A 27,675-nucleotide genomic window follows, 5' to 3' on the forward strand; every position below is an offset into this window, starting at 1 on the left:
GCACGCCAGGGAATTGAAGGGCATTTGGTGTAGAGCAAACACAGAATTTGCCCTGTGCCAGATCTATTGTGTCATCCTGAGTATTTAAGAACAGAATAGCAACATAGCATGATAGCTTCAGGATAACTAGAAGCAGAGAGCTAACCTAACAATATTGAAACAAGTGTCAGTGTGCTCTGATAATTGGGAACAGAGCAGATGTTTAGAAAAGATGAAAAATTTGTAGTTACATGTGGGCAGCTTTTGCATGGGTGCATCTCATCTCCTGATATCACTCAGTAAATATTAATAATTATCTTACGGCTAGATGATACTATCATCATTTGAAACTGTCATGTAGGCAGAAAAGGTCAGAAGAGAGTGATTTAGTAGAAAAGTCAGCTTTCTGAATCAGAATAATATTTTGTGAACTAAGGGTTTCATTTGCCATGAAAATTAAGAAACCAAACTGATTTTCAGGGAATCAGCCACTTTCATGTGCAAGCTACAAATGTAATTTTCAAATGAATGCAAATAAACGAGCACCCTGGAAGCTGATGTGGTATGGTGAATTGGTTAGTCATGGGCTTCTCAGATGCTTTGGCAGGACAGAGGCCGGTGTGTGGATTTTAATTAGGGCCTGTAGGGAACCTTGTAGTACATGCCAAACACTTAATAAGAGCCAAATAATTGTAATAATAATTCAAATTGACCTACATACGTGACATGAATTTCTCAAGTGACCTTCAAATATTGTTTAGTCAGGATATAGCAAGCTAACTGCAGATGTACTTATTCATGAATTTGGGAAGCCTTTTTTTTTTTTTTTAATAAGTTGTAGAGGAAAAGTATTTTTAGTGAATAAACCACTTGTAACCATATAATGAAATGATAAAACATATTCAATGATGCATATAGCCAGTGACTCTCTCTATTAGACATAATTACTGCCTTTGTGCCTTATAATCCTTAACATTTTTCTTCAATTGTATTATAGAGCAGCCACTATATCTTTTACTTTTTAGCCACTTCATTTCTGCTTTGCTTCTAGTGTTAATTGTTCACATTTGATACCAAGAACAGGACTCTAGTATCTGAAGACTAATAAATATAAATTCCAACCTTAATATAACATGAAATAACTGACAAGGACCAGAAAGCCTTGGGCCATCTAAATGGACTAACTTTTGCCTTATGGCAGACAAGAGGCTTTGCAAGGGGTGGTGTGGAACTTTTCTGAGCCAGTAAATTTAGCCATGGAATCTCCTGGGGAACGAGAAATCTTTGGTCCTACGGCAGCAAAGACCCCTTTTCTCATTCAATAATCTCTGCCCTTGATCATTCTTTCTTTGTGGCCATGACCCGATGGATCGATCACTGAAACTAACTTCCTTCTCACTTTCTGGATTGTCCAGTTGCTCCTTGTTTCTTTACTCATGTCAAGACTGCCAATGATCTTTGTCATCTCTGCTAATGGTCATACATTTGTGTCTCAAGTAACTGAATATTATTTTGAATGAGATGAATAATGTAAAAGCACTTTGAAAAGTTAAAAGATCTAAAGAATGGTTAACACAAATAAAATTTTATTTTGAGAAGCTTTTGATTCTCAAATCTCCTATAGAAGACCAAAGATTACATGTGGCAGGTTCTCAATAAATGTTCATTGAAATGAGTCAAAAATAAGCCAGATGAGGCATGGTGGAAAGGGTCTGAAGTCAGAAAGATCTATGTATGACACATGGCTTGACTGTTATTAGATTTATAGCTTTCTATACTTAGCATTTTTATGTGTAAAATGAGGCTAATTAGACTTCCCCAGAGAATTGTTATTCTCAAAATAATGCTTAGTACAGAATATGTGCTCCATAAAAAGTAGCTGTTACTGTTGAATTAAAGAGGGGGTAAGGGGCAGACTCTCAGAGATTATTCTAATCTACCTTTTACCTTACTATGGTGTTTGGCAGTGTTTATTCTGGGTAGCCATTTAAACCTTATTTCTATTAGCATATAAATGAGATTGGCAGGTATGGGCAAAAGGAATTTCTGAGAGGTGGGGATAAGGAAATAAAAGCACATGATGGAGGGGAAAAGGTGAGAAAGTAAAGTAGTGGCGAGATGTTAAAACATGCTATCAACAATTGGATCAAAAACCAGGAGCACCACTGCCACATGACTTTGACCTTGACTCCATAGTTAAGTGTTAATTTCTTTATTTTTAAAAAAATTTCAAATCTTTCCTTTTTAGTTCATTAATGTTCAAGTCATTGTCTAGTCTTCATCTGGTCCCCTTAAACTGGTGGTATTTTCAAATCCACCTTTCCATTCATCCGTCTGTCCATCCATCCATCCATCCATCCTCCCATCCTTCCATTGTTTATTCATTATCTATTTTTTCATTCATTCATTTATTAAGTTCTATATTTACATATTCCTACTATGCACTAGGTATTGTACTAGGCATTTATTGGGGGGGAGTATATAGATTTCTTCCTTTTTTGCTAGAAATTTGGTTACTTAGCTTCTTTTGTTGAATTAAAAAAGCTCATAAATTAAAAATAATCAGAATATCTGGGAAATTAAAAACAACAACAGATGAACGACTGCAAATCTGGTAAACCAATTAGTTAAATATGGAGAGTGAAAAACATTCTCGAAATGATTTTTGACTCACATAATTGCCACAGAATAATTTCTTGGGTGTTTCTAGGCAACAGAAAATTTAAGAAGAAGAAACAAATGGTGCATTTTTTCTCCTTTTTTCCCTCTTTTTTTTTTCTCTTCTCTTCTCTCTTATGTTGTCACAAAAGAGCAGCTTGTCTACCTCCCTGCAATGTGATGTTAGGTATCGCTGGTTGGGTCAGAGTAGGAAGGCAGAAACAGTTAGTACGTGGTATTTTCATGCAGTATGCCTCGCTGTGTTTGATGAGACATTAGTTTTACTAAGGTACAATTGGCTTGCTCAGGCAAATGAGACCAGTAAGTAAGGGTTAAACTTGGATAGAAATAATAAAGATTTAAACTTTGATAAACCATAACCAGCAACAAAATCATTTCACCTTTATATTTCTACATTAATATTTTGGGTTCCTTTTTTTTGAAATTAACTCTAGCCTACTATCTCTTGAGTTAACTAAGTAGATTATTGCTTTATATGATATTGAGCAGAATGCATTTTTTAGTATTCCATCCCCATTTGTGGAAGAATTTCCCGTAAGTCGTGTGGGATGGCCGTAGCTTCCGTAACAGCCCACTCCTCAGCTCTTCTTGTGTCACACAGTCACATAGAAATCAATGCTTCATATGCACCTTCCCATTAATACCATATGTGAAAGGCAGTTTCTAACTACTGGAGACAAATAAGCTTTCATTAAGTGAAGGCAGAGGGTCAGTAGGATATTTGGGAGTATTTAAAAAAAAATCCTTACTGGAGAACATTTAATCATAAGTAGATAATCCTTCTCAAAGAGAATGCAGTGTATTTGCATCATTCTCCTTGGCAGTTAACCTTTTGCATTTTATGCTTACAGCATTTCTGTCCAGTGCTCTGAATGCTCCAATCAAAGTCAGAGATCTTTGGACACAGTTCCAAGAGCAGCAAGTGTCTGGAGGGGGAGCCTGAGGCATGGCAATTTGACAGAGGGAGTCATGGAAACTGCAGGGCAGCTGGATAGGAAAGAGAACTTTGGATGTGAACAACATAGCTCCTTTGGACACTTCAAAGGGTGTTTGGGTGTGTTTTTTGGGTGTAGGCTCTTGGATGGGGGAAAGCAACAGAAGTGACAGAACAAGATTTCTAAGCCAGCCTATAAATTTATATACATGGGTGTTTGGAATGAAAAGTCAGTGCTGGATTTACACCTGTGACTATGATTAGGAAGCAAATGGTTCAGTGGTCACCATAAAAGCAGGGCTCATTCGGGAGGTAAATTGAAATGCTATTTAAGTGAAGTGATTCAGAAGATGTTTAATATAGTTTTCCTCTGGGAAAAATATTCACTAATATTGTACTAAAGCTAACAATGTGACTCGAAGACAAAGCCCATGGAAGCGTACTTATTTTCTGAAATGTTGCCTCTCTTTGAAAGAAAAGATAAAAGGACAAATAAGCAGACATGCTTTACTCAAATGTTATGTGTGAGTCAGGGAAACTCAGTGTTTTTAATATGGTAGAGTCATATGGCTGTCTATACAAAAGGATGCTTATGAGAGTGAAATTGTAGCATGGATTGGAAATTCAAAAATGCTGTAAAAGGGTAGCTTTTACAGAATTTAACTTTTGTAAAATTTATCTGCAATATCTGAGGCACAATTTATTTTTATTGTTAGGACTTTTAATTAGATTTTAAATCTTAGCCCTTAATTTTTTAGCTGTATGAGTTGGGGCACGTTAGCCTCTTTAAATGTCCGCTTTTCATCTTTAAATGTTATTTACCTCATAAGATGGTTATGAGAAATGAAATAATATGTAATTACTATAGTGTCTGGTCTATAACAAATGTTCACTAAAAATTAACTCCTATTATTAGCATTTTAGTCTTCAAGAAGACTATCAATTATTTCTAAATTCTAGTTGGATAATAATCTCAGTTTACTCAAAGAAAGAGATTTTTTGTACTAACCTAGAGAAATGAGAGATTTTAACCAAAAGATAAAAATTCTTTGATAAAGCTCTAGTCAGTGTCCTTTTAATTCCTTTTGACTCCTAAGAAGGAATAGTATCTAATATATTATTTGAACACCTACCATGTGTCAGGTGGAGGTTGCTTCCCTTAAAACAATCCTGTGAAATGTCTATAATTGTCCCACTATCACAGACGCAGAAACTGAGGCCCGAAGAGATGAATGAACATGGCCAGGCTTAAGCACTGTGGTCGGCAGAACAGGGATCTGAATGCCAAAGGTGAATTTTTTCGGTTCAACTCACAACACCGTGGAAGTAGAAGGAATGAAAACTTCACAGGCAAAGTCTGGCCCTGCTACACACTCTGAGGTAACAGCAATATTTCTATTTTGATGTTCCTATTAAAGTCTTATCTTCTAGCCAAGAGGCCTGGCAGATGGCAAATGTCACCCTTGAGTAGGCACCTAAGTCAAGTGATAAATGACATTTAGGGTTTGGGATCCTTTCTCTGCTTAGGGAAGGAGGAGGGCTCTGCCAGTTCAACTTCCTTAGTTGGCTTGGTGGCCATTCAGAGCTAACAGGAAAATGTACTGTATTTAGCTGGCAATAAAAGCTTCTTAAACACAGTAGGTGGTTGTTTTGGAGAAAGATTGAATTTATAAAAAAGGAACCTGATTATGTAGCAGCTTTAGAAATATCTGAGAAGAAAATGTTCAGTTGTCAGGTAAAGCTGCTTTGGCAACAGGATTTCTACAATGCTGGGCAATGGCGCAGGCTGCTTACTACGGTCAAGGCACAGATATTTTTTGTCTCCGTGTGTCATATGTGGCTTCAGAACATTGTGTCCCCTGCACATTTTTAGGGAGATAAACATGCCATTATGGGTCACAGAGATACAAATTCTTTACTAACTTTTTGCAAATATATCTCTTAAGTACCATTCTTTGAACAAAACAATTTTAGGTATTAGTTGTTTTACTTTTTCCAGAACATTCACACCTACAGCTGTCTTTTAACTTTGCAGCAGGAGAGCACTGAGCCTGACTGGCTTTGAGGCCCAAGTTTGAGACCCTTTGTTGGAGCTGTGACCTTAACAAGTTCCTCGTCCTCTCTGAGCCTATTTCCTCTTCTATGAGATGGAGGTATTGACGCTTTCTTTCTAGGATTGCTGTGACTATTAAATGTACAAATGCTTTGGAAATTTCACAAGGCCAATTAAAAAGAACCATTACTGTTATTATTATTTATATTCAGGGATTAAAATCATTTGGTGTTAATAAAAGAGCACAGATGGGTTATTGACATCCTGAAGATCTAAAATAAATTGTAGTGAGATACCAAAAATTGGTTATGAACAGACATGTAATTGGTGATTTAGCAAAGATATTAAAGGGACGTGGGAGTGTGGTCGGAGCTGTTTGGAGAAAGGAGAACCAAGGGACAGAACATGCGTCAAAGACTTCCTGGAAGAGAACACCATTTCAGTGCACAGAGAGTTGTGTGTGCAATCACTGTATAGGGTGCATAGGAGAGTCCAATGAGTTCGTCTCTGATCTGTCACTCTCTAAGTGTGTGAATTCTTTAATCACTTTGCAAAGAGTGAAGAGAACAACGCTTGCCTCAAAGGATTATGAAGATTAAATGAGGTGATATATGTAAAGTACCTGGAGGTAATATGGCTAGAAAATATGTTTTTCTCCTCCATTTCTTCTTCCTTCTCCCCCTCCTCCTCATGCTCCTTCTTATTCCTTTTTTTTTTTTTTGGTCAGCTAGGAGTTTTAACTAGGCAAGCCACCATCAATACTACTAGAAGCTTCTGTGCTCTTCAGAGCATTCAGGCAAGGCCTGAAAGCTATCAGTAGAGTCCTAGTAAATTTTCTGGGATTACTCAGAATCTGCCCAAGCTTGTTATGGCATTTGAGTATATGTAGCCACTCCAATTGTCACCAGGCACAAAGAAAGTTGTAGGCGTGCAATATGTGGAAAGACCCCAGAGACAGGACTCGGGGGAGAGGCAGGGAGATGCCTGTGCAGAGCAAAGGGTTAACAAGGGTTGAATTCAGTACCCCTTCAGAGATACGGGTTCTGTGTTGAGGAATGAGGAAAGTCATCATCTGTTAAGTCACATTTTGGTTAGAAGCTCTTGCTAAGAGTTGCCTTATGAAGAATTAAGTTTTCCAAATTGTTGAGTTGATATATTGAGTTATTTTTAAAGTATTTGTTATCCACCATTTAGAAGCACTTTATATCTTTCAGCAAACAACTGAGGAGTTTATAAATGTAAAAATTTTAATTATAAAATACTTTTTAAAGAATTGTTAATTTAAAAACCATATAAACAAGAATGAATGCTCAATTATTTTAACTATTAAATATATGTGTATGAAATTAAACAAGTAAAATGAAAATCAGTTGAAAAAAAGGAAGCTTTTTTTCCATGTTGTCAATTTTTGGCCTAATGTGATCTGTTTGCATAGTTTGGTAAGTATGGACAAAATGTGGTCCCAGCACAGCTACTGGATATTTTTATCCTCCAGATCTTTTCCTATAGAGTCCTCTCTAAAGAGAATAAATACATAGCGAGTAAAGTTTGAAAGTTACCTATGTCTCAAAGATGTGTAGGCTTTAAATTATTGTTATTTTTATACCACAAGAAATCCCTTTTTTTCCATGTGTAAAAAATGATTCTGACATTTCCCATGTCTCTTTGTTCCACGCTATCTATATTTTGTGATAATACTAATAATTCCATCTTATATTTGAGCTTTCCATTTTTTTTTCATCTCTATCACCTCATTTTAAGCCAAGACAATTTAAAAGCTTTACTTGTTTTATCAGAAGATGCTGACTCTGTACTGATTATGAATGATGGGCAGGGATAGACATCATGAAGTGAGGTCAACATCTGTGACCAAATGCACACAGAAATAGGAGAAAATGTTGGTGAAGTAGTCCAATAGTGTTTCTCTTTCAAAATATCACATTTATTACTGGTGAGGGTCTGGGAGAGGCATGATGGGGGGGCAGTGTAAACATACCTATAGCAATGTTATCTGTCCTAAGGCAAAAATGAGGTTGAGGGATATGAAGAACAGTTTTTTGATAACTTGCCATGTATCAGGTAGATGCTACTAGCTTAGCATATATATTTTTAATCTGCTCAACAGCTCTAAAAGAGAGTTGTGTTTCTTTAGTTTTCATTAGAAATCCAAATCGAAGATCAGATTGTATCTCTAAAAATGAAAATGGCTCTTAAACATGCGACATGGGACAAAACCAAAATAAATGAAGTATCTCAGTGAGGGTCATACCTGAGGATACTTTGTTCTAGAACCTGGATCTGGTACTGGTCTTGTTGATTTTGTCTCTTCATCTCTTCCTGTTCTTTTCCACTGCTGATTCCATCTAGAAGCCATTTCTCCCTCAACGCCTTTTTCTGATATCAGGAAACATAAAGATATTTTCTTATATCAGTAAACAATCTCAAAATCTCTGATTTTCAAATCTGTGAATTTCAATAGTGGACATATTTAAGAGAAATTATTTTCTCGCACTACTTTGCTTGAATAAATCTAGACTTTTCATTCTTTCACTTTTCTTGACCTTCCAAAGACAGTTTTATGTATCTAAATTCTATTTAAGGGGTAGGTAGATGGAGTAAAAGGGGTCAAATATGTGGTGACAGAAAGAAATCTAACTATGGGTGGTGAACACACAATGCAATATAAATAAATGCCTTACAGTTGAATTGTACACCTGAAACTTACTGGATTTCATTAACCAGTGTCATCATAATAAAAATAAATAAATTAAAAAATAATGAAATAAAAAAATGGAAATTAACTAAATGAATATGAACTTAAAAAAATAGTAAATTCTATTTAGCTTTAAAGTTCTAGTTCAGGTTCTTTATCCATGAAAATCTCTGTCTTCCTCCTGGCCTGCCCCCCTTTCCCCCCCATTGCCCCATCCTCACTTTCAGAAAACTCTTCAGAGTCATGCAGCATGATATGCTTATGTACACTGCATGTTTCCTGTGTGTTCTTAGCAGTCATATAGGAACATCATCATGCGATGCTTTTCTGTTATTTCTTTGGTTGATGGAGGTATATCTTGTGAACTTAAAGTAAAAGGCTCCTTGAAATTAATGTGATATTTATCTCAGTGACAGTATACAGTGACTGTTCCCAAAAAAATCTTTTGAGGAACAAATTGGAATAGCAGACAAAACAGGAGATTGCTATTATATATTAAACAAATTCAATATTGGTCTTAGGCTATGTGGTTGATATTTATTGTTTTGCCTACCCAGTATCCCTTCTTTCTTCTGAGAATTTCCCCAGTTCCAGATATCCAGGTTTATCCATTTCCAATAACGTGATGCACAAAATTCACTGATCTGTCTAAATATTGGTGAGTTGATTTTTTGTTGACTTTAACAAAACGAAAAAGATGTGTGTTTCATAATATGGAAAGAAAATACCCTTTCATGCAAATTCTTTCATGAATTTGCTTGCAAAAATTACATTCTTGTGCTGAGCCTAAGAGGACTTAAAGCAAATGAAGAAGACTCATAAATTTCGGAGGGGATTTAGCTAGCATCCTGTTTCTGTCTCAAATTGAAATGGCTAAAAATCATTTTCAGAGTTTGAGATTCTCCTTTTTCTTTTTACCTTTGTAAAGGATTTGTTCAATAATTATTCATTGGGGATTCACCATGTCTAAAATGGTAAGGAGAGAATGGAAACTTTCTATTTTCTGAGACTTCTTTCTCTTACACCATAAATGAGAGCAAATAAGAAGAATTTTTGTCTCTTTTCAAAGCATGCTAGAATTAATAACAGTAAAATATGTCTCTGAATTAAAAAAAATTAAATAATGTTGATTATGCTGGATAATTACCAAAGGATGGTTATTTTAACTAAGGTAATGGTTTTCAAATCATTTAAAAATATTACCCTGATTACAAATAAATATTATATGGAATTATAATTTATAGAATAGATGAAACCTAGACTGCTCTAGTTGAAGCTGGAAGCCTCAACTAGATGCACAGAACATAGTTTGAAAACCACTAAATTGGATAACGACCTCATCAATCCAAGTCATCATATTTGTGTTGGTCTTTTAGAGTTTCCAGTACATGCACGAGCGGTCTGTAGCCAGAGATTCTTGCCACCAGTATTCTCTTAACCCTCAATTACAGCTGTTTAGCTCTTTGCAAAAATGACTTCCCATAGACACAGTAAATATTAATAAAGTTCAGGATTTATCTCCTGAGGTCAAAGATGTGAAGAAAATCTTAATATATCAGCATTGTAAGAATTCACCTTGATTTTAATTTATTTTTATTTGATGGAATGTGATGATAGCTAATGTATAGTAAAGAAGACAGTTGACACCTATCAAAGGAAATTACAGTCCTTACAAACCACCTAGAGAAATAGTTTCAGTCATTTACATCCATATCTCTATAAGAATCACTCAGATGAGACAGTCTTATGATGCTGGGTTGTAGAGGACAGAGAATGAGACTTGTGATGTGATTATGTTAACTTAAGGCTACATTCTTGGTCCTTAGTCTTGTTAGGAATAAGAATAATTTTCACGTTAGCCTTATAAAACTTTGTTCATAATTCACGAATTGTCATTTATCTCTGGCAGAGAACTCTTCGCATCTAAACATAAAATATATAATTTGGATGTGCAATCAAAATGATATAGTACTATTGCATATTATAGCAATCACAGCAGTTATTTTGCTTTTATGTCACATTTAGACTTGTGACTTATTATATGAGGTCATGAATATAATTAAATCTATTTCGCAACAATGACATTCATAATAAAAAACCATATTAACTAAATCAATATATAAGTGGCATGTAGGTAATAGATCTTTAGGCAGTTTTTTAGAGAAAGTTGTCTGAAAGCACTTCTACATTCTACACAACAGTTACAGTAGACTTTAGGAATAAATGAGTATTTCATACCATGAATTAAATAGACTCTCAGCAAAGAAACGTCTTCTAGGTTGAGTGTATTTTGTGTTTCTCGGTGGCATCAGATTGTGACTATGACACTAGGCAAGAAGATCTATAGTGCAAAAATCTCAGAAATATTTGAAAGTTAAAATGCTAATAATGTTCCTGGAAAACCCAGCATGAATTTGGTGTGATTGTCAGGATACAGAGCTAAAGAATATCAGAATGAGTTACTACAACTGTTTTGAAATGTATGTCCTACTGATACAGAAGGAGTACTTTCTATATGTTTGCGTTTGTGTTGTTTAAAGTAGATGGTTGAAGTGTAATGAGATAGTTTGCAATCAGAAAAGTTGTGAGGGTGTTCACTGGAGAGGGGACCAATGGATGAAGAAAAAAATAAAAGAAAGACTGGTAACTGTAGAGGCCAACAGAGCTTTCTTGGCTTGGTGAACATATTTCGAAATCGATTTTTAAAATTCTACACATTTTGAAACTTGTTTTGGAATTATGCCTCGTTGCTTTTTTTGGATAGCCAATCATTTTCTTCAAAGCTTGGAAGAATGTGTGCGATTGAAATAGCCATTCTTTCCTCTATGTTCCCTTTGCAGTTTTTACCTCATATATAGTGTTCATCACAGTAGGAACGCCATTATAATTTATGTGTCAGTTACCATTTTAAGGACACAGACCGAACTTTATTTTATATTCTTAGTGTCTGGCTTAGTACTTTGTACATAATAGGTGCTTAAGAAATAGTTTATTGATGAAAAGGCCCTGTGTGCTCCTATATAAATTCTACTTATCAGTTAAGGGTCAGCTTAAATCCCACACCTTTAACAAAACCTTCTATGACCATCGCAGAATAAATAATTACTGCTTATACTCATATTTAAATTTAAAAAACCATCATTTAACTTGTCCTAATTATTTATTTAATTTAAAACTTCCCATGAGGTTGCAGGCAGAAGCGCTAAAGTCCTCTAGGGTCAGTGCTGGTCTCTATGGTATTAATATGCAAATTAGGAAAAGGGGCAGTTTCTCACACCCACCCCTTTGGGTCAGTGCACAACTTGGGAAGGTAGACGGCACCTTTGTGCAGAGAAAAAGAAACTACATCCTCTAGGCAGAAGCAGCCCTGTGCCAGGGTGAAGCAGCCCTGTGCCAGGGTGCAGCAGCCTATGGGAGTGTGGGCAGGATTTCAGTACCCATCTGTCGGGTAACTTTATGCAGTGCACTATCTGCCCAACTGTGTACAGCAGTCTAAAGAATAATGAACGCTGGGATTGGATTGGATTAGAAGAGAGCTCCTGGGTTCCTGAAAGCAAATCTATAGGGAAGATCATGTCCTACTTTTTGCGCTGTTTTGGCAATTACTGAAATGAAGTACCACCTTAGTAATGGACCTTTCAGTGTGTCAGAGTTTTCCTGTGTGAAACTTACTTCCTAAAACGAACTGAGGAGATATTTAAACCTTTTATTCTGTTGCCAGCTCTACTGTTGTTTAGCTACCCATTCTGCAGTAATATCAATTGCTGAATGCTAGAGAGCTCTCAGTTTACTCAGAAGCAGTAATTTGTTCACTATGAGACCAAAATCATGTGCAAATTGTGTGTGTGTGTGCATGTGTGTGTATGAGAGAGAGATAGAGAGAGAGAGAGAGTGCAAATGCACAAGCACTGATCTGGGAGTTAGAAATGGCCTATCTCAAAAATTGCTATCTATTTGACTTTGACTTCATTTGAGTTGCACTTAAATGACTTGGTAAAATTTGTTTTGTTTTTATGTCATTGATTTTTCTGGGAGTGCACACTGCCTTTCTTGGCTATGTCCACTACTCCTGAAAATTCAGTACGACATACTGTAAGGATAGCAGGCTAACTACGCTTTGAAATGATTCATCAAATGTTGGAAATGTCAGTTTGGATAGGAGCAAAGACACAAACAGAATCCAGAGCACTGAGGCTAACTAAAATTGTAAATTATGTTTCTGCTCAGAATTTTTTTCTTTATCCAGCAGAAAGATGGGTCTAGCTGAATTTGGCAAATTTAACTAACATCAGTTTGTGAATCCCACAGGCATGTGGTATTGTTTCATTGAGGGATTCACCGCATCTATTGATAGCAGCCTTGCCACAGAAGTAGTTTCCTGCTTGGGCCTGTTCAAAAGGAGCTCCTGTTTGTCACTTGGTTACATCCTGTGACTAAGCTATGTAATAAAATGTTAAAACTCAGTGTTTTAATTATAAAGTGACCACACCCATGGAAGATGTAAAGTCTGATTTTTAAAATGGAGGTTTATTTTTGATTATGATCTCATGTTCTGTCAAAACAAAATAAAACAAAAACCTGAATCATACTGAGACAGCCTTGGATTCATTGCACTGAGCTTTTAAATGCAAGCATCCTTGACCAGGCCAGACAGTGTCTGTTCTGCACCCCTTAGGGAAAGGCTGGCCTTTTATTGATTTCAAAAAGGACTTCCTAGCTAGACTTGCTCTCTAAAATGTTAAACAAGAATATATTCAGGGCCAAATGACCAAGGCTGAATTTTCAAAGTTATCCAAGAAAATGAAGAAATTCAGTAATAAAGGCTAAAAATAATGTTTTCAACTTTCCATATGTTTTCAGAAGGTACTCATCTCATATGCAAATATTACTAGCTTGTTGGCTTCCCCTATGGTTATTAGGGTGTTAGTAGAACTATGCTGAAATATTTTCCTTCCTAAAGCATCTTTACTGTTGAAATTTGAGTGCTATCAGGATATCTGAATTCAGAATCATTAAAATGAAATGAAAGACATAAATTACCTTCAAATGCTGGTGCTTTAGTTTTTCTTCCTCTATTTTCAGACGCTTCTGTGAGATTTCTTCTTGTATTTTTCTTTTATCCTGAAATAAAAAAGTTCTGGCATAATCTATTTTTTCAATTTGCTTAAATATGTTTTCTTGGGGCTATTGTCATTATCAAATGGCTGGCCAGCAATATGCTCTTGGCATTGGTATGAAGCTGCTTTGGAAACTCCTATTTCAAAGCAAAGGAGAGCAAAGTGAGACATTCAAAGCATTTTACTGATGGAAAATGACACAAGGTGCTTTTCCAAAGAGAACTTAAAAATACTTCAGTGCTTTTCCTTCCCTTCTCCCCTATTCTATTTTCCCTGTTAGCTCAGCAAGATTGAGCTCCTGAGTGATGCAATGGAATAAATGAAGTTTAAGGAAGGAGTTTGAAATAGGCATGAGGAAAACTTGTGAGGAGAGAGACTGTTCCTGGCAAGAAGCTGAAGAATAAAGGTCTGTTAGTTTGGGAAAACAGGATAGACTCCAGAGCATTAGAACACCAGGAAGCTAGAAAGTGGGACTGTTTCCTCTTTGTATAACTTGCTATGGGAAGACAGAGGAAAAAAGGGATCAGATAATGCTTGTTGACACTAAGAAAGCTTTTTGCTGATGCGTCCTTGGACAAAATTCTTAACTTCTCTGTGCCTCAATGACCTCATCTGTAAAATGTGGATAATAAAACTACTTCATAAGATATGAACATTAAATGAGCTAATATATGTAAAAGTTTCTAGAATAGTACATGATGCATAATACCCCATAAGTATTTGTTTCATAAAATTAAGTAAATAAACACATAACCTGTTAATCACACAGAAAGAAACACACTAGTTCTGATAATGCTTCTATTGGCTTGAAATGTTTTAGAGATTTCCCCCCTGGAATTGTTTGAGATATTTTACTAGCTATGCAAAAAAGGCCCTATTTCCTTATTTTATTTTATTTTTTACCAGATATGACATTATCCTCCATCTTATTTATAAGAATTGATTTTAAATTGGCTTTCAAAATTGAAAACTCCCAAAGCACAAAAATTTGTTACCAATGAAGACATCTAAAAGAATCTGAAGTAGGCTTGGAAGGTAATTTAGGAAGAAGAGTTCCAAAAATATTTGGCAACATTATTGAAATAAATGCATGGCTTCCTGATGTGACTACTTTGAAGATAAAATTCTTTTTTGATGCATAAGTTCAGGGACATTTGTTGAAGAAAAGCAACATGTTGTTCTCCAACTTTGTCATGTTTTCCTTTGTGTGTAAGATGACTGTATAACTTCACCCAGTATTACTTTTTAAATTCCATAAACAGCTCTTTTGGGGGGAAAAAATAGCTAGGCAACAAGCATAGGTCTCCAGAATCACTTCTTTTCTTTGGATAAAATCTGGTCATTAGAAATAAAAACTGAAAACTCGTGAATCAGTTCTCTATCTAGAGGTTCTTATTGAGCAACTATTAGTAATATTTTAAATTTATTGTACCAAAACATTTGATAAGTTTTTATAGACATTGTTTTACTTAATAGTCATAATAACAAATATATATTGTAATATTTCACTTAATAGTCATAATTATAAAGACACTTTGTAATAATTTTTATTTGACAAAAGAAATGCAAGTTTAGGGAGTTAACTAACTAATTCAAGCTCTTACAATTTATAAATAGCGGAATCAGGATTTGAACCCAGGCAATTTGAGTTCAGCTTCCACCCTCTTAACTAATTAACTACACCATTTCCCTGAGTGAGAAATTATTCCAGCTTCTCACAGCTTCCCTCATTGTCCTCTCCATCATGAAATACTGTAGCCTGGAGGCAGCACCAGCACAGCCAGCAGCAGGAGAAGGGCCTCTCATTAAAAGGGAGCACATTTTTAGTTCCTTGCATGCTGGTATGTAACCATCGACCTCTTTCCATGGATAGCCTATAGAGAAGAGCACAAATGTATGTGTGACAGTAACCACTGAATGCAGCAATGCCTCCTCATCCCTGTCAATAGCCAGTTTGGGCTGGTTTCATCTTGGGGTTTACAATAAGGTAATGAAAACTATGGCTGGACGTAGGGTGTCTCAAGTGTTTTGGCAACACGAAGCTTAGAGAAAGTTGCTAGGGAATATCAATGTTTTGTCACTCAGAGGTTATATGATGCCTCTCTCATACCTCAGTTTAGGTAGTTAAGAAGCTAATTTTATAACATATAAGGCATGATTATATTTTAAGATAGGAGCACTTTTTCCTTATATTTATCAACAGCAAGTTATTATCCTGCCAAATTTCATGGGAATATAAGCAACACTGAAAAATAATATGACAATAATTTAGTTTCGATGTGGCAGAATAAACTATAAGTCAACTTTAAATTGTATATCTAGTTCTATTGTTAAAATGCCAAAAGTTATCATAGCCAGCTAATTCCTTCTCAATTCATTATGAAACAAATAAATGTGAAATACCACCTGCTTCCTAAAATTTCCACAGAATCTCGAGCATCTCTGTAGACACTTGTTGTGACCTGGCACATCAGATATTTGTTAATGTTAACCACTATTTATAACATATTTCTGTTTATTTCTTCAATGTTGAACAAACAAAGACTTTTTGTTCAATGAACAATTGCTTAGATTTTCAGTTGTCTGGCAGAATTTTTTAGCAATTGACACCCATTAATAAGCTAATATAAAATGCCTGAATCTGTCAAGAAGATAGGATTGATCCTGAGTTATTTCATTATTAATTTATCCAATATTTAGGTACTTATATATAAATGCTGTGTTCAAGGTGACATTAGGAGATGTGCGATGTTTAAAATTATTTAGAAGTAGATATTTTCACCAAGGAGCTTACGTTCTCATGAAGAAAGAAAATTATTGGTATAAGTAACTCTAGTCTAAGAAATGAAGTGATAAATGTCATTACTAAGGCACAAGTAAGATACTTTGAGAGGTGAGGGGAGGCAGGGAGAGGTTGTTTCTAGCTGATGTAGTCAGGAGAGGTTTTGAAGTAACAAGTGAGTACAATATGCTGGGTGGTTGCTGAAGCGTTAGTGGGTGGATGGGCATTCAAATTAAGGGCTCAATGTGGGCAGAGGCCTGAAGTAGAAAATCAGGACATTATTTGGAACAGCAAGTCTGGACTTTAAGTTGCCATAAAGGGAGGAATGGGAAATATAAGAATAACAGGATTAGGCTAAATTCTCAGTAGACAATATTGAATGGTAGGACAAGAGGTTTGAAATTTGTTTTGTATTGAGATAGAGAGTAATGGAAGGTTGTCAGAGAGGGAAGAGTGATAGAATTAAAGCCATGTTTTAGGAAGTTAAATATACCTCATTGTGTAGTGGATATTGAAGGAGGATAACTTAAGGGGGATAGTTAGGCTATGGCTCATATATAAGACCGTGAGAGCTTGAACAAGAGGAAGTAGAGGGTGTGGATGTCAGAGATATGAAGGAGTTTAATCGGCAGGACTTGGCAACTGATGACATATGGGTGCAAGAGAGGAAGAGATCAAATCAGCACACAGAGCTTTTATGCCAAGGCATATGGGATTGCAGAATCACTAATAGAAATAGGAAATTCAGGAGAAGGAAGAAAGATTTTGAGAGGAAAGGTGGTGGATTCATACCAAGTTTGAGGAGATTCTGGGACAACCAAGTGGAGTTATCTGATAGGCAGTTGAAATGTCGGATGGAGAGAGATCAGAAGAGGGGTCAGAGCTAGAAATGAAGATGGGGGAATTTTGGAAGGGATAGCTGAGGCCAGGAGACTATGTCAGAACATGACAGGAGACATTTTTATGAAAAGAAAAAGAGAGTTAAGGAGAGATCCTTCATGAGGTATTTATATTTAAGAGTATGGGAGGAAGGGAACCCATATGGAATTTTGTTTTGGGGTCAATCAGATATTATTTATAATAGCACTTGGTGAATAGAGCTAACTCAATCAGTCAAATGGTTTCGGATTCGTTCTGCTAGATGATCTCATGACTTTGTGACTAGCTTTCTGACATTTTTATTGTTTAAGGTCTCAACAGAACAATACTAGACACTGCTTATTTGAACTTAAATACTTCCAACAATGTGAAGCTTCCTCCTGATGTGCAAATAATGGTAACCTTGAAGACAGGGATATACTAACACAATATTCCTAGCAGAGAATTCCAGGCATAGGTAGAGGTTTACTAGATTTCAATGAAAACAGATTTAAAAATTCTTGAAAAAAATCTTGAAAAATTCCTTAAAAAGATCTCATAAAAAAGACAAACCTATCAAGAGGAAAGATAGATGATGAATCATGGGCAATTTACAAATGGAAACATAGATACACAATTACAAATGATCTCAGATAAGAAGAAAAGCAAATTACTATAAACAAAACCAAAACAAATTGTTTAATATCACTAGGAGTGCCCCAATGAGCTCATGAAACCAAGAATGAAGATAAGCAGGTGGTACCTATTTATAATAATGTAAATAAGGTAAAAATCCAGGGTGATATAAAGATGTGAAGCATGTGAAAGACACTGAGGGCACAAAAAGCATGTGTGCATTGATAAATATATATTTAAGTTATATAGACAGCAAAAAGATAAAGGGAACAGTTAGATTACTGCCAGTCTATACATAGTATAATATTAATATAACAGATAAATTAGAACTTCTATTTTCTTTCATATTTTTGATTAAGGAGAATAATCTTGATTTTGGAAAGGGTAGAACAAATATGCATACAGGGATACCAAAGCCCAAGAGAAAATAGAGCTGCTCAGACTCTGATGGGCTTCATTTCAGGGAACAGAAAAATTTATAAACATGACAGAAAAATATTGTCCAGCAATCTTGGAATTTGGGGTGAAGAGGTTTCGAAAAGCATGAAAGTGGCAAATTTTCTGAAGAGGGAAAAAGGAGAATTATGCATATTTAACGACTGTTGATCTTATTGGTTAATCTTTGGAAAAACCGTGGAAGGAATTATTAAATAGCGTATTTAGACAAGGAATGTCTAGGAGGTGACACTTGATTATTAAAAACAAAGCATTTAGAAAACAATTTTTTTTGCTTAATTTTTCAAGATCTGCAGATGATGAAGATTATGATGGTTGTTAACAATAACTAACATTTATTAAGACCTTTTTATATGTTAGGAATTACTTAAAGCACTTAAATCTATCAATTTATTTAATCTTGACCAAATTTCTATGAAGTCAGGGCCGTGTTTATCCTCATTATGTAGGTGAAGAAACTGTTTTTAATACCTTTTATTATCTGAGATATAGTAATTATGCATCCATATTTTCTTCCAGTTTTTAATCTAACTTAATTTATTTTATAAATATATTAATTTATGCTGAGAACCAAATGTTTTCCCAAATTTTTAACTAATCTGAACTTTATCAAAAAATTCTTTCCTATCGATTCACTTTTTTTTCATTTACTAGTGTATTACTTAGTGACTTTCATCATTTACAAATTTTTTAATGTACATAGTGTCTATATAGTTTCTTTAATTATTGATTTTGGTACTAATACTACACAATTTGGGTTATATACCAATGAAGTACATTAGCATTTCATTGGGCAAGTTTTCCTTGATTGCTCTTATCTAAAATGTCTTGATTAGTAGCAGGAGTTTATTTTTTCCAGTTAGACTTTGAAATCATTTCGTTGAATTCCAATAGGAACAAAACTAAAAACTCAACCAGTTTCTTAACCCTCTTATCTCTCACCAAACCAAAAAGACCAACTAACCAACCAATCACCCAACAAACCAACCAATCAACCAAGCAAACAATCATACACTCTGATGGAATTTTAAAAGTTATTCTTAATAGTAATTGTCATTGTTCAGAGACAATCAGAGATCAATAGTATTATACTATATATGGTTTATGTCTGTGTGATATAGTGCGTATAAAATTGGAATTATTTTTTATGTGGTTAGTAATCTGAATTATTTCTTTTAAAATATCATGAACATAATAATTATATACCATATCATTAAATATTATTCTAAATTATTTTTAATGGCTGAATATTATTCCATTATATACATGTTTGTATATATATGTACCATATTTATATTATTCTAAATTATTTTTAATGGCTGAATATTATTCCATTATATACATGTTTGTATATATATGTACCATATTTATTCAGCTAATTCCAATTTTTGGACATTGAGTTTGCTTCCACTTTTGTACTATAAGAAATGACTCTGGTATGTTATGAACATCTTAAGAGTCCATCTTCGTGTACATCTCTTATTTTTCTTTAGTATAAGTTCCTTGTTAATGAAATTCAAGGTCAAAGGATAAAACAGTTTTTGAGTTTTCTTACACCAATTGCCAAATTGTCCTGTTTTAACAATTTCATGCTGCTACCAGCCCCAAATAAGAATGCTTCCTTACAGATTTTGATTGGGACTGCATTAAAAATTAAAGTAAATTTGGAAATATATGACAACGTTTTTGTATTCAAACTTTACTTCAGGGAGTGATGTGCCTTTCCAGACATATATTATATTGCTTAGTAAAGTTTCATTGTATAAATCCTGCACATTTCCTTAGTAGGTACAAAAGTACAAAAGTGTCTTCATATAATTCTTGCACATTTCCTTAGAAGGATTATTTTTAAGGTTTAACAATTTTTAAAAATTTTTGTAGCTGTTAAGGAATGGGATATTTTCACATTACATTTTCTGACTAATTGTTTTTCAATAAGCTATTGATTTTTGTATATTCATTGTGTATCTGACTAGTTTACTAAGCTTTCAAGTTAATTCTTGTCTTTAGAGACACTAAAGCTGAAGGCAAAGGAGTTTATTAACTTTCCTGAGTCATGTAATTGGTTTAGTGTTGGAATTGGTGTGGAACCTAATTTTTTATAACTCCAAAGATGGTGCTTTTTATACTATAGATTATTTCTTCCCAAATCTGTCAGTAGAATTACAATTACCAAAACAGGAGATATTATAGCACTAGGGACTCTCTCATGGTCAGAGTGTTTTGTTTGACTCTCAGCGCCAAATTTTAAGAGTAACACTGATATTTTGGAGAGTGTCTAGAATGAGCCTGTGATCTGAAAAATGGTCAAAATTCAGAAAATGAAGCTGTATGGCTTCAATGGCTAAACTCACAATGACTAGGTAGAAGTTAAAGGAAACCGGATTCTAGCACATTATGTCAAAATTCATAACACAGAGAGCTGTTTTCAAGTGGAATGGGTGTTTTGGGCAATACCGATCCACCTGATATTGGAAGTATTTAAGGAGAAGTTGGGTGAGTGTCTCTTCAGCACAGTATAGTGAAGATGGGAAAGTAGACAAAGAAATCTCTAACTTTCTCCTGGTGTTATGCTTATTTCTGCTTTGAAATACCCTAATTTTTAAGTTAGCCATGAGAATTGGATGTGGCTGTCATTCCTACTTGAGGAGTAAGTTAAAAAGCATATCTTTCCTACATCTCATCTTATTCAATAATTTTAGTCTTCTTTCCTAACTTTACAATAAATTCGAATGGATCTCTAAATAGATCCCAGTTCATATTTTACACTTTCATTCCTTCGTCTCTCTTTTTTCACTTGTTCTAATGAATAGTGACAAAACCAAACCAAACAAGGATAAACAATAAACACAAAACAAATCCCTGAATAATCAAGGGATGATGGTAACTTGGCCCCATCTTCAGTAGAGAAAAATGTTAGCATGCTAGGTAATCATTAGTTTCTCCTCATTTTCAGCTTGATGGTACTCGTTCATTCACTCATTCTTGATGTGTTTTTATTTTTTATTTTTATTTATTTATTTTTTTGTGCCCCAGATAGTGTTGAACTCAGTGTTGGGAGCTGTGAGAGATGCAAAGATGTCTGTGCCTTAAACCTTGGCTGGAGGGAAGAGACTGTGTGATGGAAGTGGGATGGGGAGAAGGTAACAAGGCTTAGAATATGGGATGCTTTGATCCCGTCCCAAATGCCTCTAAAATGGTGTTGCTTTCTTTCCTTTTCTACTTCTACTCCTTGCTCACTGAAGAATGGGGAAGGAGACTATAGGGGGTGAAGGACTGGTGTGGGTTAGAAAAGGTGATTAAGCGAAGCAGATCTTCCCTAGGTTCTTCTCTTTGCTCTACTTTGAACTCTATTCATAAGAGTGAAGGACAGAAATATGCGGAAGTTCTGGACGGGGAAGAGGTTTGTGGTTTTGATGTTGATTAGAAGTTGTTATGATGTTGTGGCCAGAAATCTGACAAACAGAAGAATGGATTCAAGTCCTACTGTTTAATTCCTTAACTTTTCTTGGTTTTAGCTTTTCTACCTATAAAATGGGAATGAGAACATCTGCTTTTGAAAATACCCATAGGACTATTTGGACAAATGAGATAATGTAAACGTTTTTATTTTTATTTTTTAAAGCCTAAATGTTATGTAATAATAGGTGCTGTTATTATTATTTTTAATCTCAGAATTATTTTGCTTAAGAGATATTCTTTATAGTCTAGATTTGTTAACATAGATTGATTTTGAATAGCTGTTGTAGCTCATTTTAATATGTCTCATCACCCTATATTAATCACCGACTCAGTTGCATATTGAAAACTTGGTGGTTAAGACAGAAGCCAGTTTCGATTTCCATTCAGAGCTTCAGAGGATAACCTGGTCCCATGTCTTAAATGGCTTGACTAAATCTACTCAGTGACCAGAGTTTTACGTAAAAACTCTAAGGACAGATTTAACTCAAATGCTCCTATGCTGTCTTAGGAAATTCGACACCCCTCCCCCGCCCAGGGCTCCTGATGAGGGGACTTGAGGCAGTGCATTTTCCCAAAATGACTCCACTGCCATTTAAATGAAATGTTCTTATTTTACTTTAAGAGAAGCTGCTGTTTGAGACTGGTGATTGGAAGTTTCAGCACTGAACTATGCTGTACTTGTTTAGACACTAGTTAGATTCTGATTTGTTTCAATCACAGTTTTGTAAAGAAGCAGTTTTCCCTTTTGATCATCTGCTCTTGTTCAGAAAGTTCATGGGGATCGTCATCAGTAGAGGGCTTTGTGAAGTAGCATTATCATTCTGTAGCACACTGGAAAAACCTCCCACTGTTATCAAAATGCAGTTTCCTTAATAAGCTATCGAAATTGTTATACCTCATCACATGGTCGGTCTCCTTTGTGGGTGGGCTATTATGTTTGGCAAAGATATGTGGCAAAGCACATTTGTTTGAAGAACAGTTTTTTTTTTCCCCCCTCTGGAAGAAACATGTAATCTCAGTACAGCACTGTGGAAAATTGTGCAGAGGCTTTATTGTTTGAATATTCTGGCATATTTAGCAGATTCCTACATTTCCATGTACCATCTTTGTGTGAATGTCTTTGAATGGCCATGGCAAATTGGGAATTCTTCCTGTAACTTTGTCTTAACCATGAGGTTCACTAGAACAATGGTGCATTATGCATTCTTTCAGCCACTGTTCCTTTAAGAAGTCTTCAGAGCTCTAAATAATACAATGATCCAAACACACGTTAACCTAGACAGTTAGTCAAGATCCAGACTGGCTTGCTCTTGTTTTCACTCTCTCATTTGTATAGGTGAAATGAGCAGGAAAAAAATGTTTATTGCTGGCCTGGGAAATAGAAGTAGGGCTGACATCTTGGGCATGTGACCTGTGAAATCATACAAGACACCAGGCTCAGAAGGGCCCAGCACTCAATTTAATGCTCTGCTGTTACCATCTTGATATTTTAAATACTTTTTGAACAAGGCTCCCCACATTTTCATTATGTCTTGGGCCCCACGAATTCTGTAGCAGGTCCTGCTTTTGATCATTAACTGTCTTATTAACTGTTAGAAGATCTCAGGTATTGACAAAAAGGAGACGAAGTGACAGGCAACACATGCTAAAGAGATAACTAGAACCTGCGTGTTTATGTTATTGTTTTAATATTAGTCTTTGCATTGGGTGGATTTCTGTTTTCTGTAAAAACTTTCTGCCTTCTAAATTCCTGTTTACAAGTCTAGAGAAAATTCTTTGTGAGTGGAAAGAAATAGGGAGTGGATCTGGGGAAATGTGAGAGCTCCTCATTATTTTGCATCACAAGCAGCTTTGGCCGACAAATCTGGCTCTGTTGCTCAAATTCCAATGTCAGGACTTTCTGTGGCTCCTTTCCAAATGGAGTCAGTCCTAGCAGGTGCTTGCTCTTGTGATTATTATGATTGACTAAGTTTGGACAGAGCTCACCTCTTTGACATCTGTGCTCAAATGTCACTCTTCTATGAGCCCATCCTGAGCACTCTACTGCAAATTGCAACCCACTCTCATCCTACTCCTGTCGCTCCTGATTCTCCTCTTTCTTTTCCTTTAAATGCATAAGGCTCGGCATGTAGTAGATGCTCAATTAATTGAATAAAAAAATGAGAGAATGAGTTGATAACACACATTCCTACCAGTTACAGGTAAACTTTATGAAAGTAAAAATGTCAGCCTTATTCTTACCCCTTTTCACCCCAGCTGGCTCTGTTCTCTGAAAATCGATTCTAGTTCTCAGAATTCTTCTGATCTCGCCCCGGAAACTAGTACTAGCCAGCTTGAGATCTAGGGGTTTTCCAGTCTGAGTCTCCCATGTTATTTAGTAACAGTATTTCCTAACCTCACAGTAGGAATGGAGATAAGATAATGTGTTCCTTGTGGAGGAGGATGTCAACAGCATATGGAATACTACTAATCCTTAGGGGATCTTTGTATTTCCAAGGGGAATTCACCTGGGCCTTTTCCTTGTTCTTGAGTGTGGGCCATGTTTACCTCCAGAGAGGGACTGTGCAGAGGAAACTGTCAGCGCTTCATTCCACTCTCCCTGAGAATGCTGCAGACGTTGGTATTGTCAGTTCCAGGAATATAAAAAGTGAATTTCAAATTACTAGTCTACCTCAATAGCTCTTCATTTGCATAAAAATCAGCTATTTGTTAAAATACTAACTTGAAAAGAGCCTCAAGAGACTTTTTAATATAAGTAATATTTAATCAGTTTGAAGCAATGCTGTTTTTGAGTTATAGTTGAAACCTGAACTCTTTAGTTAAGAAATTCTTTGACCACTAATTTAGTAGGGGTAGAGTTGGTACATGGATAAGGTAATGAAGGAGGAACATGAGAGTAATGTAAACTAGAATCCATATGTAGTACACCCAGACTGAAATACTATCTTCTAAACAATCATTTCTGTGTACTTTCATAATTTTGTCTTCATTCTCTTCGAGAGGACTTCTGACTAATCTAAAATTCAATTTACTGATATGAGAAATGAATGGCACCAACACAGTAATTTAGTTTGCAGTTTGAGAATCTAAGTGCCACATTCTATCTACTTATTGTGTTTAATTCCTTTTTTTTTTTTAAAAAAGAAGAGGAACAAGAAGACTGGCACTTGGTCTGTCAAGTTACAGGCATATACATTTGTTTTTTCAATTCTTTGCTGTGGAAATAATGACTTTTTGGACACTCAAAACCAGGTGGAATAAACTCAACAGGGAAAATTATTTCATTTCACAGCCAGGAATTAGAGGAATAAATTTTAATATAAAACTCAGATAGATTTTAGAGTGTAAATTTTTTTTCCCTAATAAAGAGAAGTCTGGGAGTTGCTGTGTTTGGGAACATTGAACAATTGTCTTATGATTTTGCTCTTGAAGAATGAATATAAAATTTGTTTCAGTGTAGGGCAATAAGAGAAAACAGTCAAAATGAGAAGATTGTCCACACATTTTAGTCCAGAGCATACTCTCTGGGTGCTGTGTTTTTTCATTTTCAAAGGAGGAAGGAAGATGGCTGAGGTGGCTTTCTGGGTAAGGCAAGGGTGGGGAAAGCTGGCAGTTCTAGGGAGTCCAGGAGGGAGATGACTGGATGTGTTGTTTCCATGGACACGCCACTGCTCCATTTTTCCTCTAGGTGGTGACAAATGTGACTGGGCTTAGCCTGGTGACTGGTCTTAGCTAGTGGAAATTTGTTCCTATAAACTTTCCCCAATTTTCGTTCCTACAACCTTTATACAAACATTACTTCTAAGATAGAATTACTTTGTGATCTTACTTTGGAGATTTGCTTAATTCTTTCTAATGGGATATGCTTAGGCTAATGGAATAGTTCAGAGAATTGTATTTTTTTTAATCATTGAAAAAGCACATGCCAGTATATTTAGGAACTTACGTAATCTCTTGTCTGCTTGTAAGGCATACTGACTCTTGTTCTAATATCTGTATTTGCACTTGGAACCCTTACTGAAAATTCCTAACCTTCCTGAAACTGTATGCAGTCATACCTTTAGAATGTGTGCCGCTTCAGCAAGAGTTACAAGGTGCACTGAGGGTAATAAGGGCTTAAGTGAGGGTGTGTGTCAATTCAAAAAAGAAAGCGTGGAACAATGGACTACTTATGTATTTCGTTGGATGCACTATGAATTTAGTTAATTAGCAGATAGAGACATCAGAAAAAGTGAAGCTTATGCCCACACAACTCACACAGTCTAATAAAATAACCTTTAGGCAACAGCTGTAATACAAAAGGCCCACGCCAAAAACAACAGAGCAGAGCTGAGTTCCTGTCCCTTCAAGCAGGACAGCTGAACCGGTGGCTGTGCTTAACAAGGAAAAAGAACAAAACAAAACAAACAACAATCCAAACTAAAGTTTTCTGAAGAAAGGAAAATGTACTAATTAGAAGTCAGACATTTCAAAAGCATTGTCTTATGGAAAAGTGCCAACCTTTTCCATGGACTTCTGGTTCCTTACCATTGGCTGAGAAAATATTTCAACTTATTGAATCCGGTCTGGCTGGAACTGGTAAACTGTGTTTTTTAATAAAAATCCTAAATTAGGATTAGCATTATTGCTTATGCCATGGGAATTTGAAGAGCAAAGATCCTCTTACCCATCCTGATTAAGCAGCAGTTTTTAAAAAGTTATTATTTTTTCATGACAGCTAATTCCAGCAGCAGAAAACGCTGAGAAGTTGGGATGTTGATTTCCAAAGTTTCTTTTCTTAAAAAAAATTATATCATAAGTTGTAGCTAATGACAAATGATCGTGCCATAGGTTTCCAGGTTACTGCCAAGTAGAGGATTTTATAAAATTAAATTTAAAAAGCTGGATCATTTAAGAAAAAGAATTCATTTCTCACTTCGACCCTTTCCCAGAACAAACATAAAAAATGCATTATTTTCCTTCCTGATATTAATGAAATATTTTCCAATTCCAAGGCAGTGGAAGCACTGCATTCCTGTATCAAGATCTTATTCGGTTTGTGACTTTGCTGGAAACTGATATCTTAGAATTAATCTGATACGTGATTTTACCCACTTTTCTCTTGTTTAGTGCTTAGCTTAACTGCAAGAACAGTCATTTTCATTCTGTTAGGCTTTCTGAAACACACTAACACACCAGAAATAAAAAGTTTCAAGTTGCTTGTTTTATTTCTTTTTCTCTCCCTATTTTAAAAGATTTTAACTTTTTTGGTGTATTAATCGTTTAAAGAGTTCCAAGTTGAGATTCTGTTTTTTGAACTAATGTCTGCTAAATATAAATTTAAGAACAAACTGTGTTTCTAAGGTACCCAGAAGATTAACCAAACTGCCTTAAAAGCTTCTGATTGCTGTTTAAAACGTAGGCAGAGTTTTTGCAGAAATAAAAAACATTTATTCTGAACTTAGGTTCAGAAGCCCAGGAGTTACAGAGGGTCACAAGGGTTAAGAGAGTGGCAGAGACGCGTCCATGAAGGATGACAGTTCTATTTTTCCACTTACAGGGGCTCAGCGGCAGGGGCAGCTAGCAACGTGTCTGCCGTTTCTGTAAGCAACCACCTCCATGAGTTATAACTGTATACAGACTTACTGTGATGGCCTGGAGTCTCTCCTTCACCAGCTCAGCTTCTTCCATTCTAGAAGTCAAAGACAGGCAGATGGTGAAGTAAGTCCAAAGCTACCATACAGCAAGAGCCTCCTTCGGGAGAGGAGTGGAGGTGACAGAGGAGAAGCGGGGAAAAATCCTCTCTTAGCACTGGTGGAAGAGAGCAGAAATCCCTGGCTAGGCAGGAGCGTCTCCGAGCAGATGTACAGATCAGGCCAGACAGACACATGTAATGAGGGTGTGCTGGGGAGGCAGACGCTGAGGCTGCTGGCACGGGTTGACTGACAAGTTTGAACGGCAGCGGCACAAGCCCTTTTCCTTCAGGAGCTGCCAGCTCTTTGTTGTAATGTGCACAGTTAGCAAGGC

The 27,675-nt window shown here is 35.7% G+C and overlaps 1 protein-coding gene across 1 annotated transcript in view; it reads right to left on the minus strand.

Moving 5' to 3' along the window:
- The window catches only part of PALMD (palmdelphin), a 42,821-nt gene extending 15,168 nt beyond the window's left edge, over positions 1-27,653 (minus strand). Inside the window, exons 1-3 of the mRNA XM_011368492.2 lie at positions 27,295-27,653; positions 13,399-13,479; positions 7,915-8,039 (exon numbers count right to left, since the gene is read on the minus strand). Of these exons, the coding sequence (XP_011366794.1) occupies positions 7,915-8,039; positions 13,399-13,479; positions 27,295-27,339 (251 nt within the window). The 5' untranslated portion in view covers positions 27,340-27,653. The remainder of the gene's footprint in view (positions 1-7,914; positions 8,040-13,398; positions 13,480-27,294) is intronic.
- Between the last annotated feature and the right edge of the window lie 22 nt (positions 27,654-27,675).

This window comes from Pteropus vampyrus, unplaced genomic scaffold, assembly GCF_000151845.1.
Source record: "Pteropus vampyrus isolate Shadow unplaced genomic scaffold, Pvam_2.0 Scaffold6, whole genome shotgun sequence".
Lineage (NCBI taxonomy): Eukaryota > Metazoa > Chordata > Mammalia > Chiroptera > Pteropodidae > Pteropus > Pteropus vampyrus.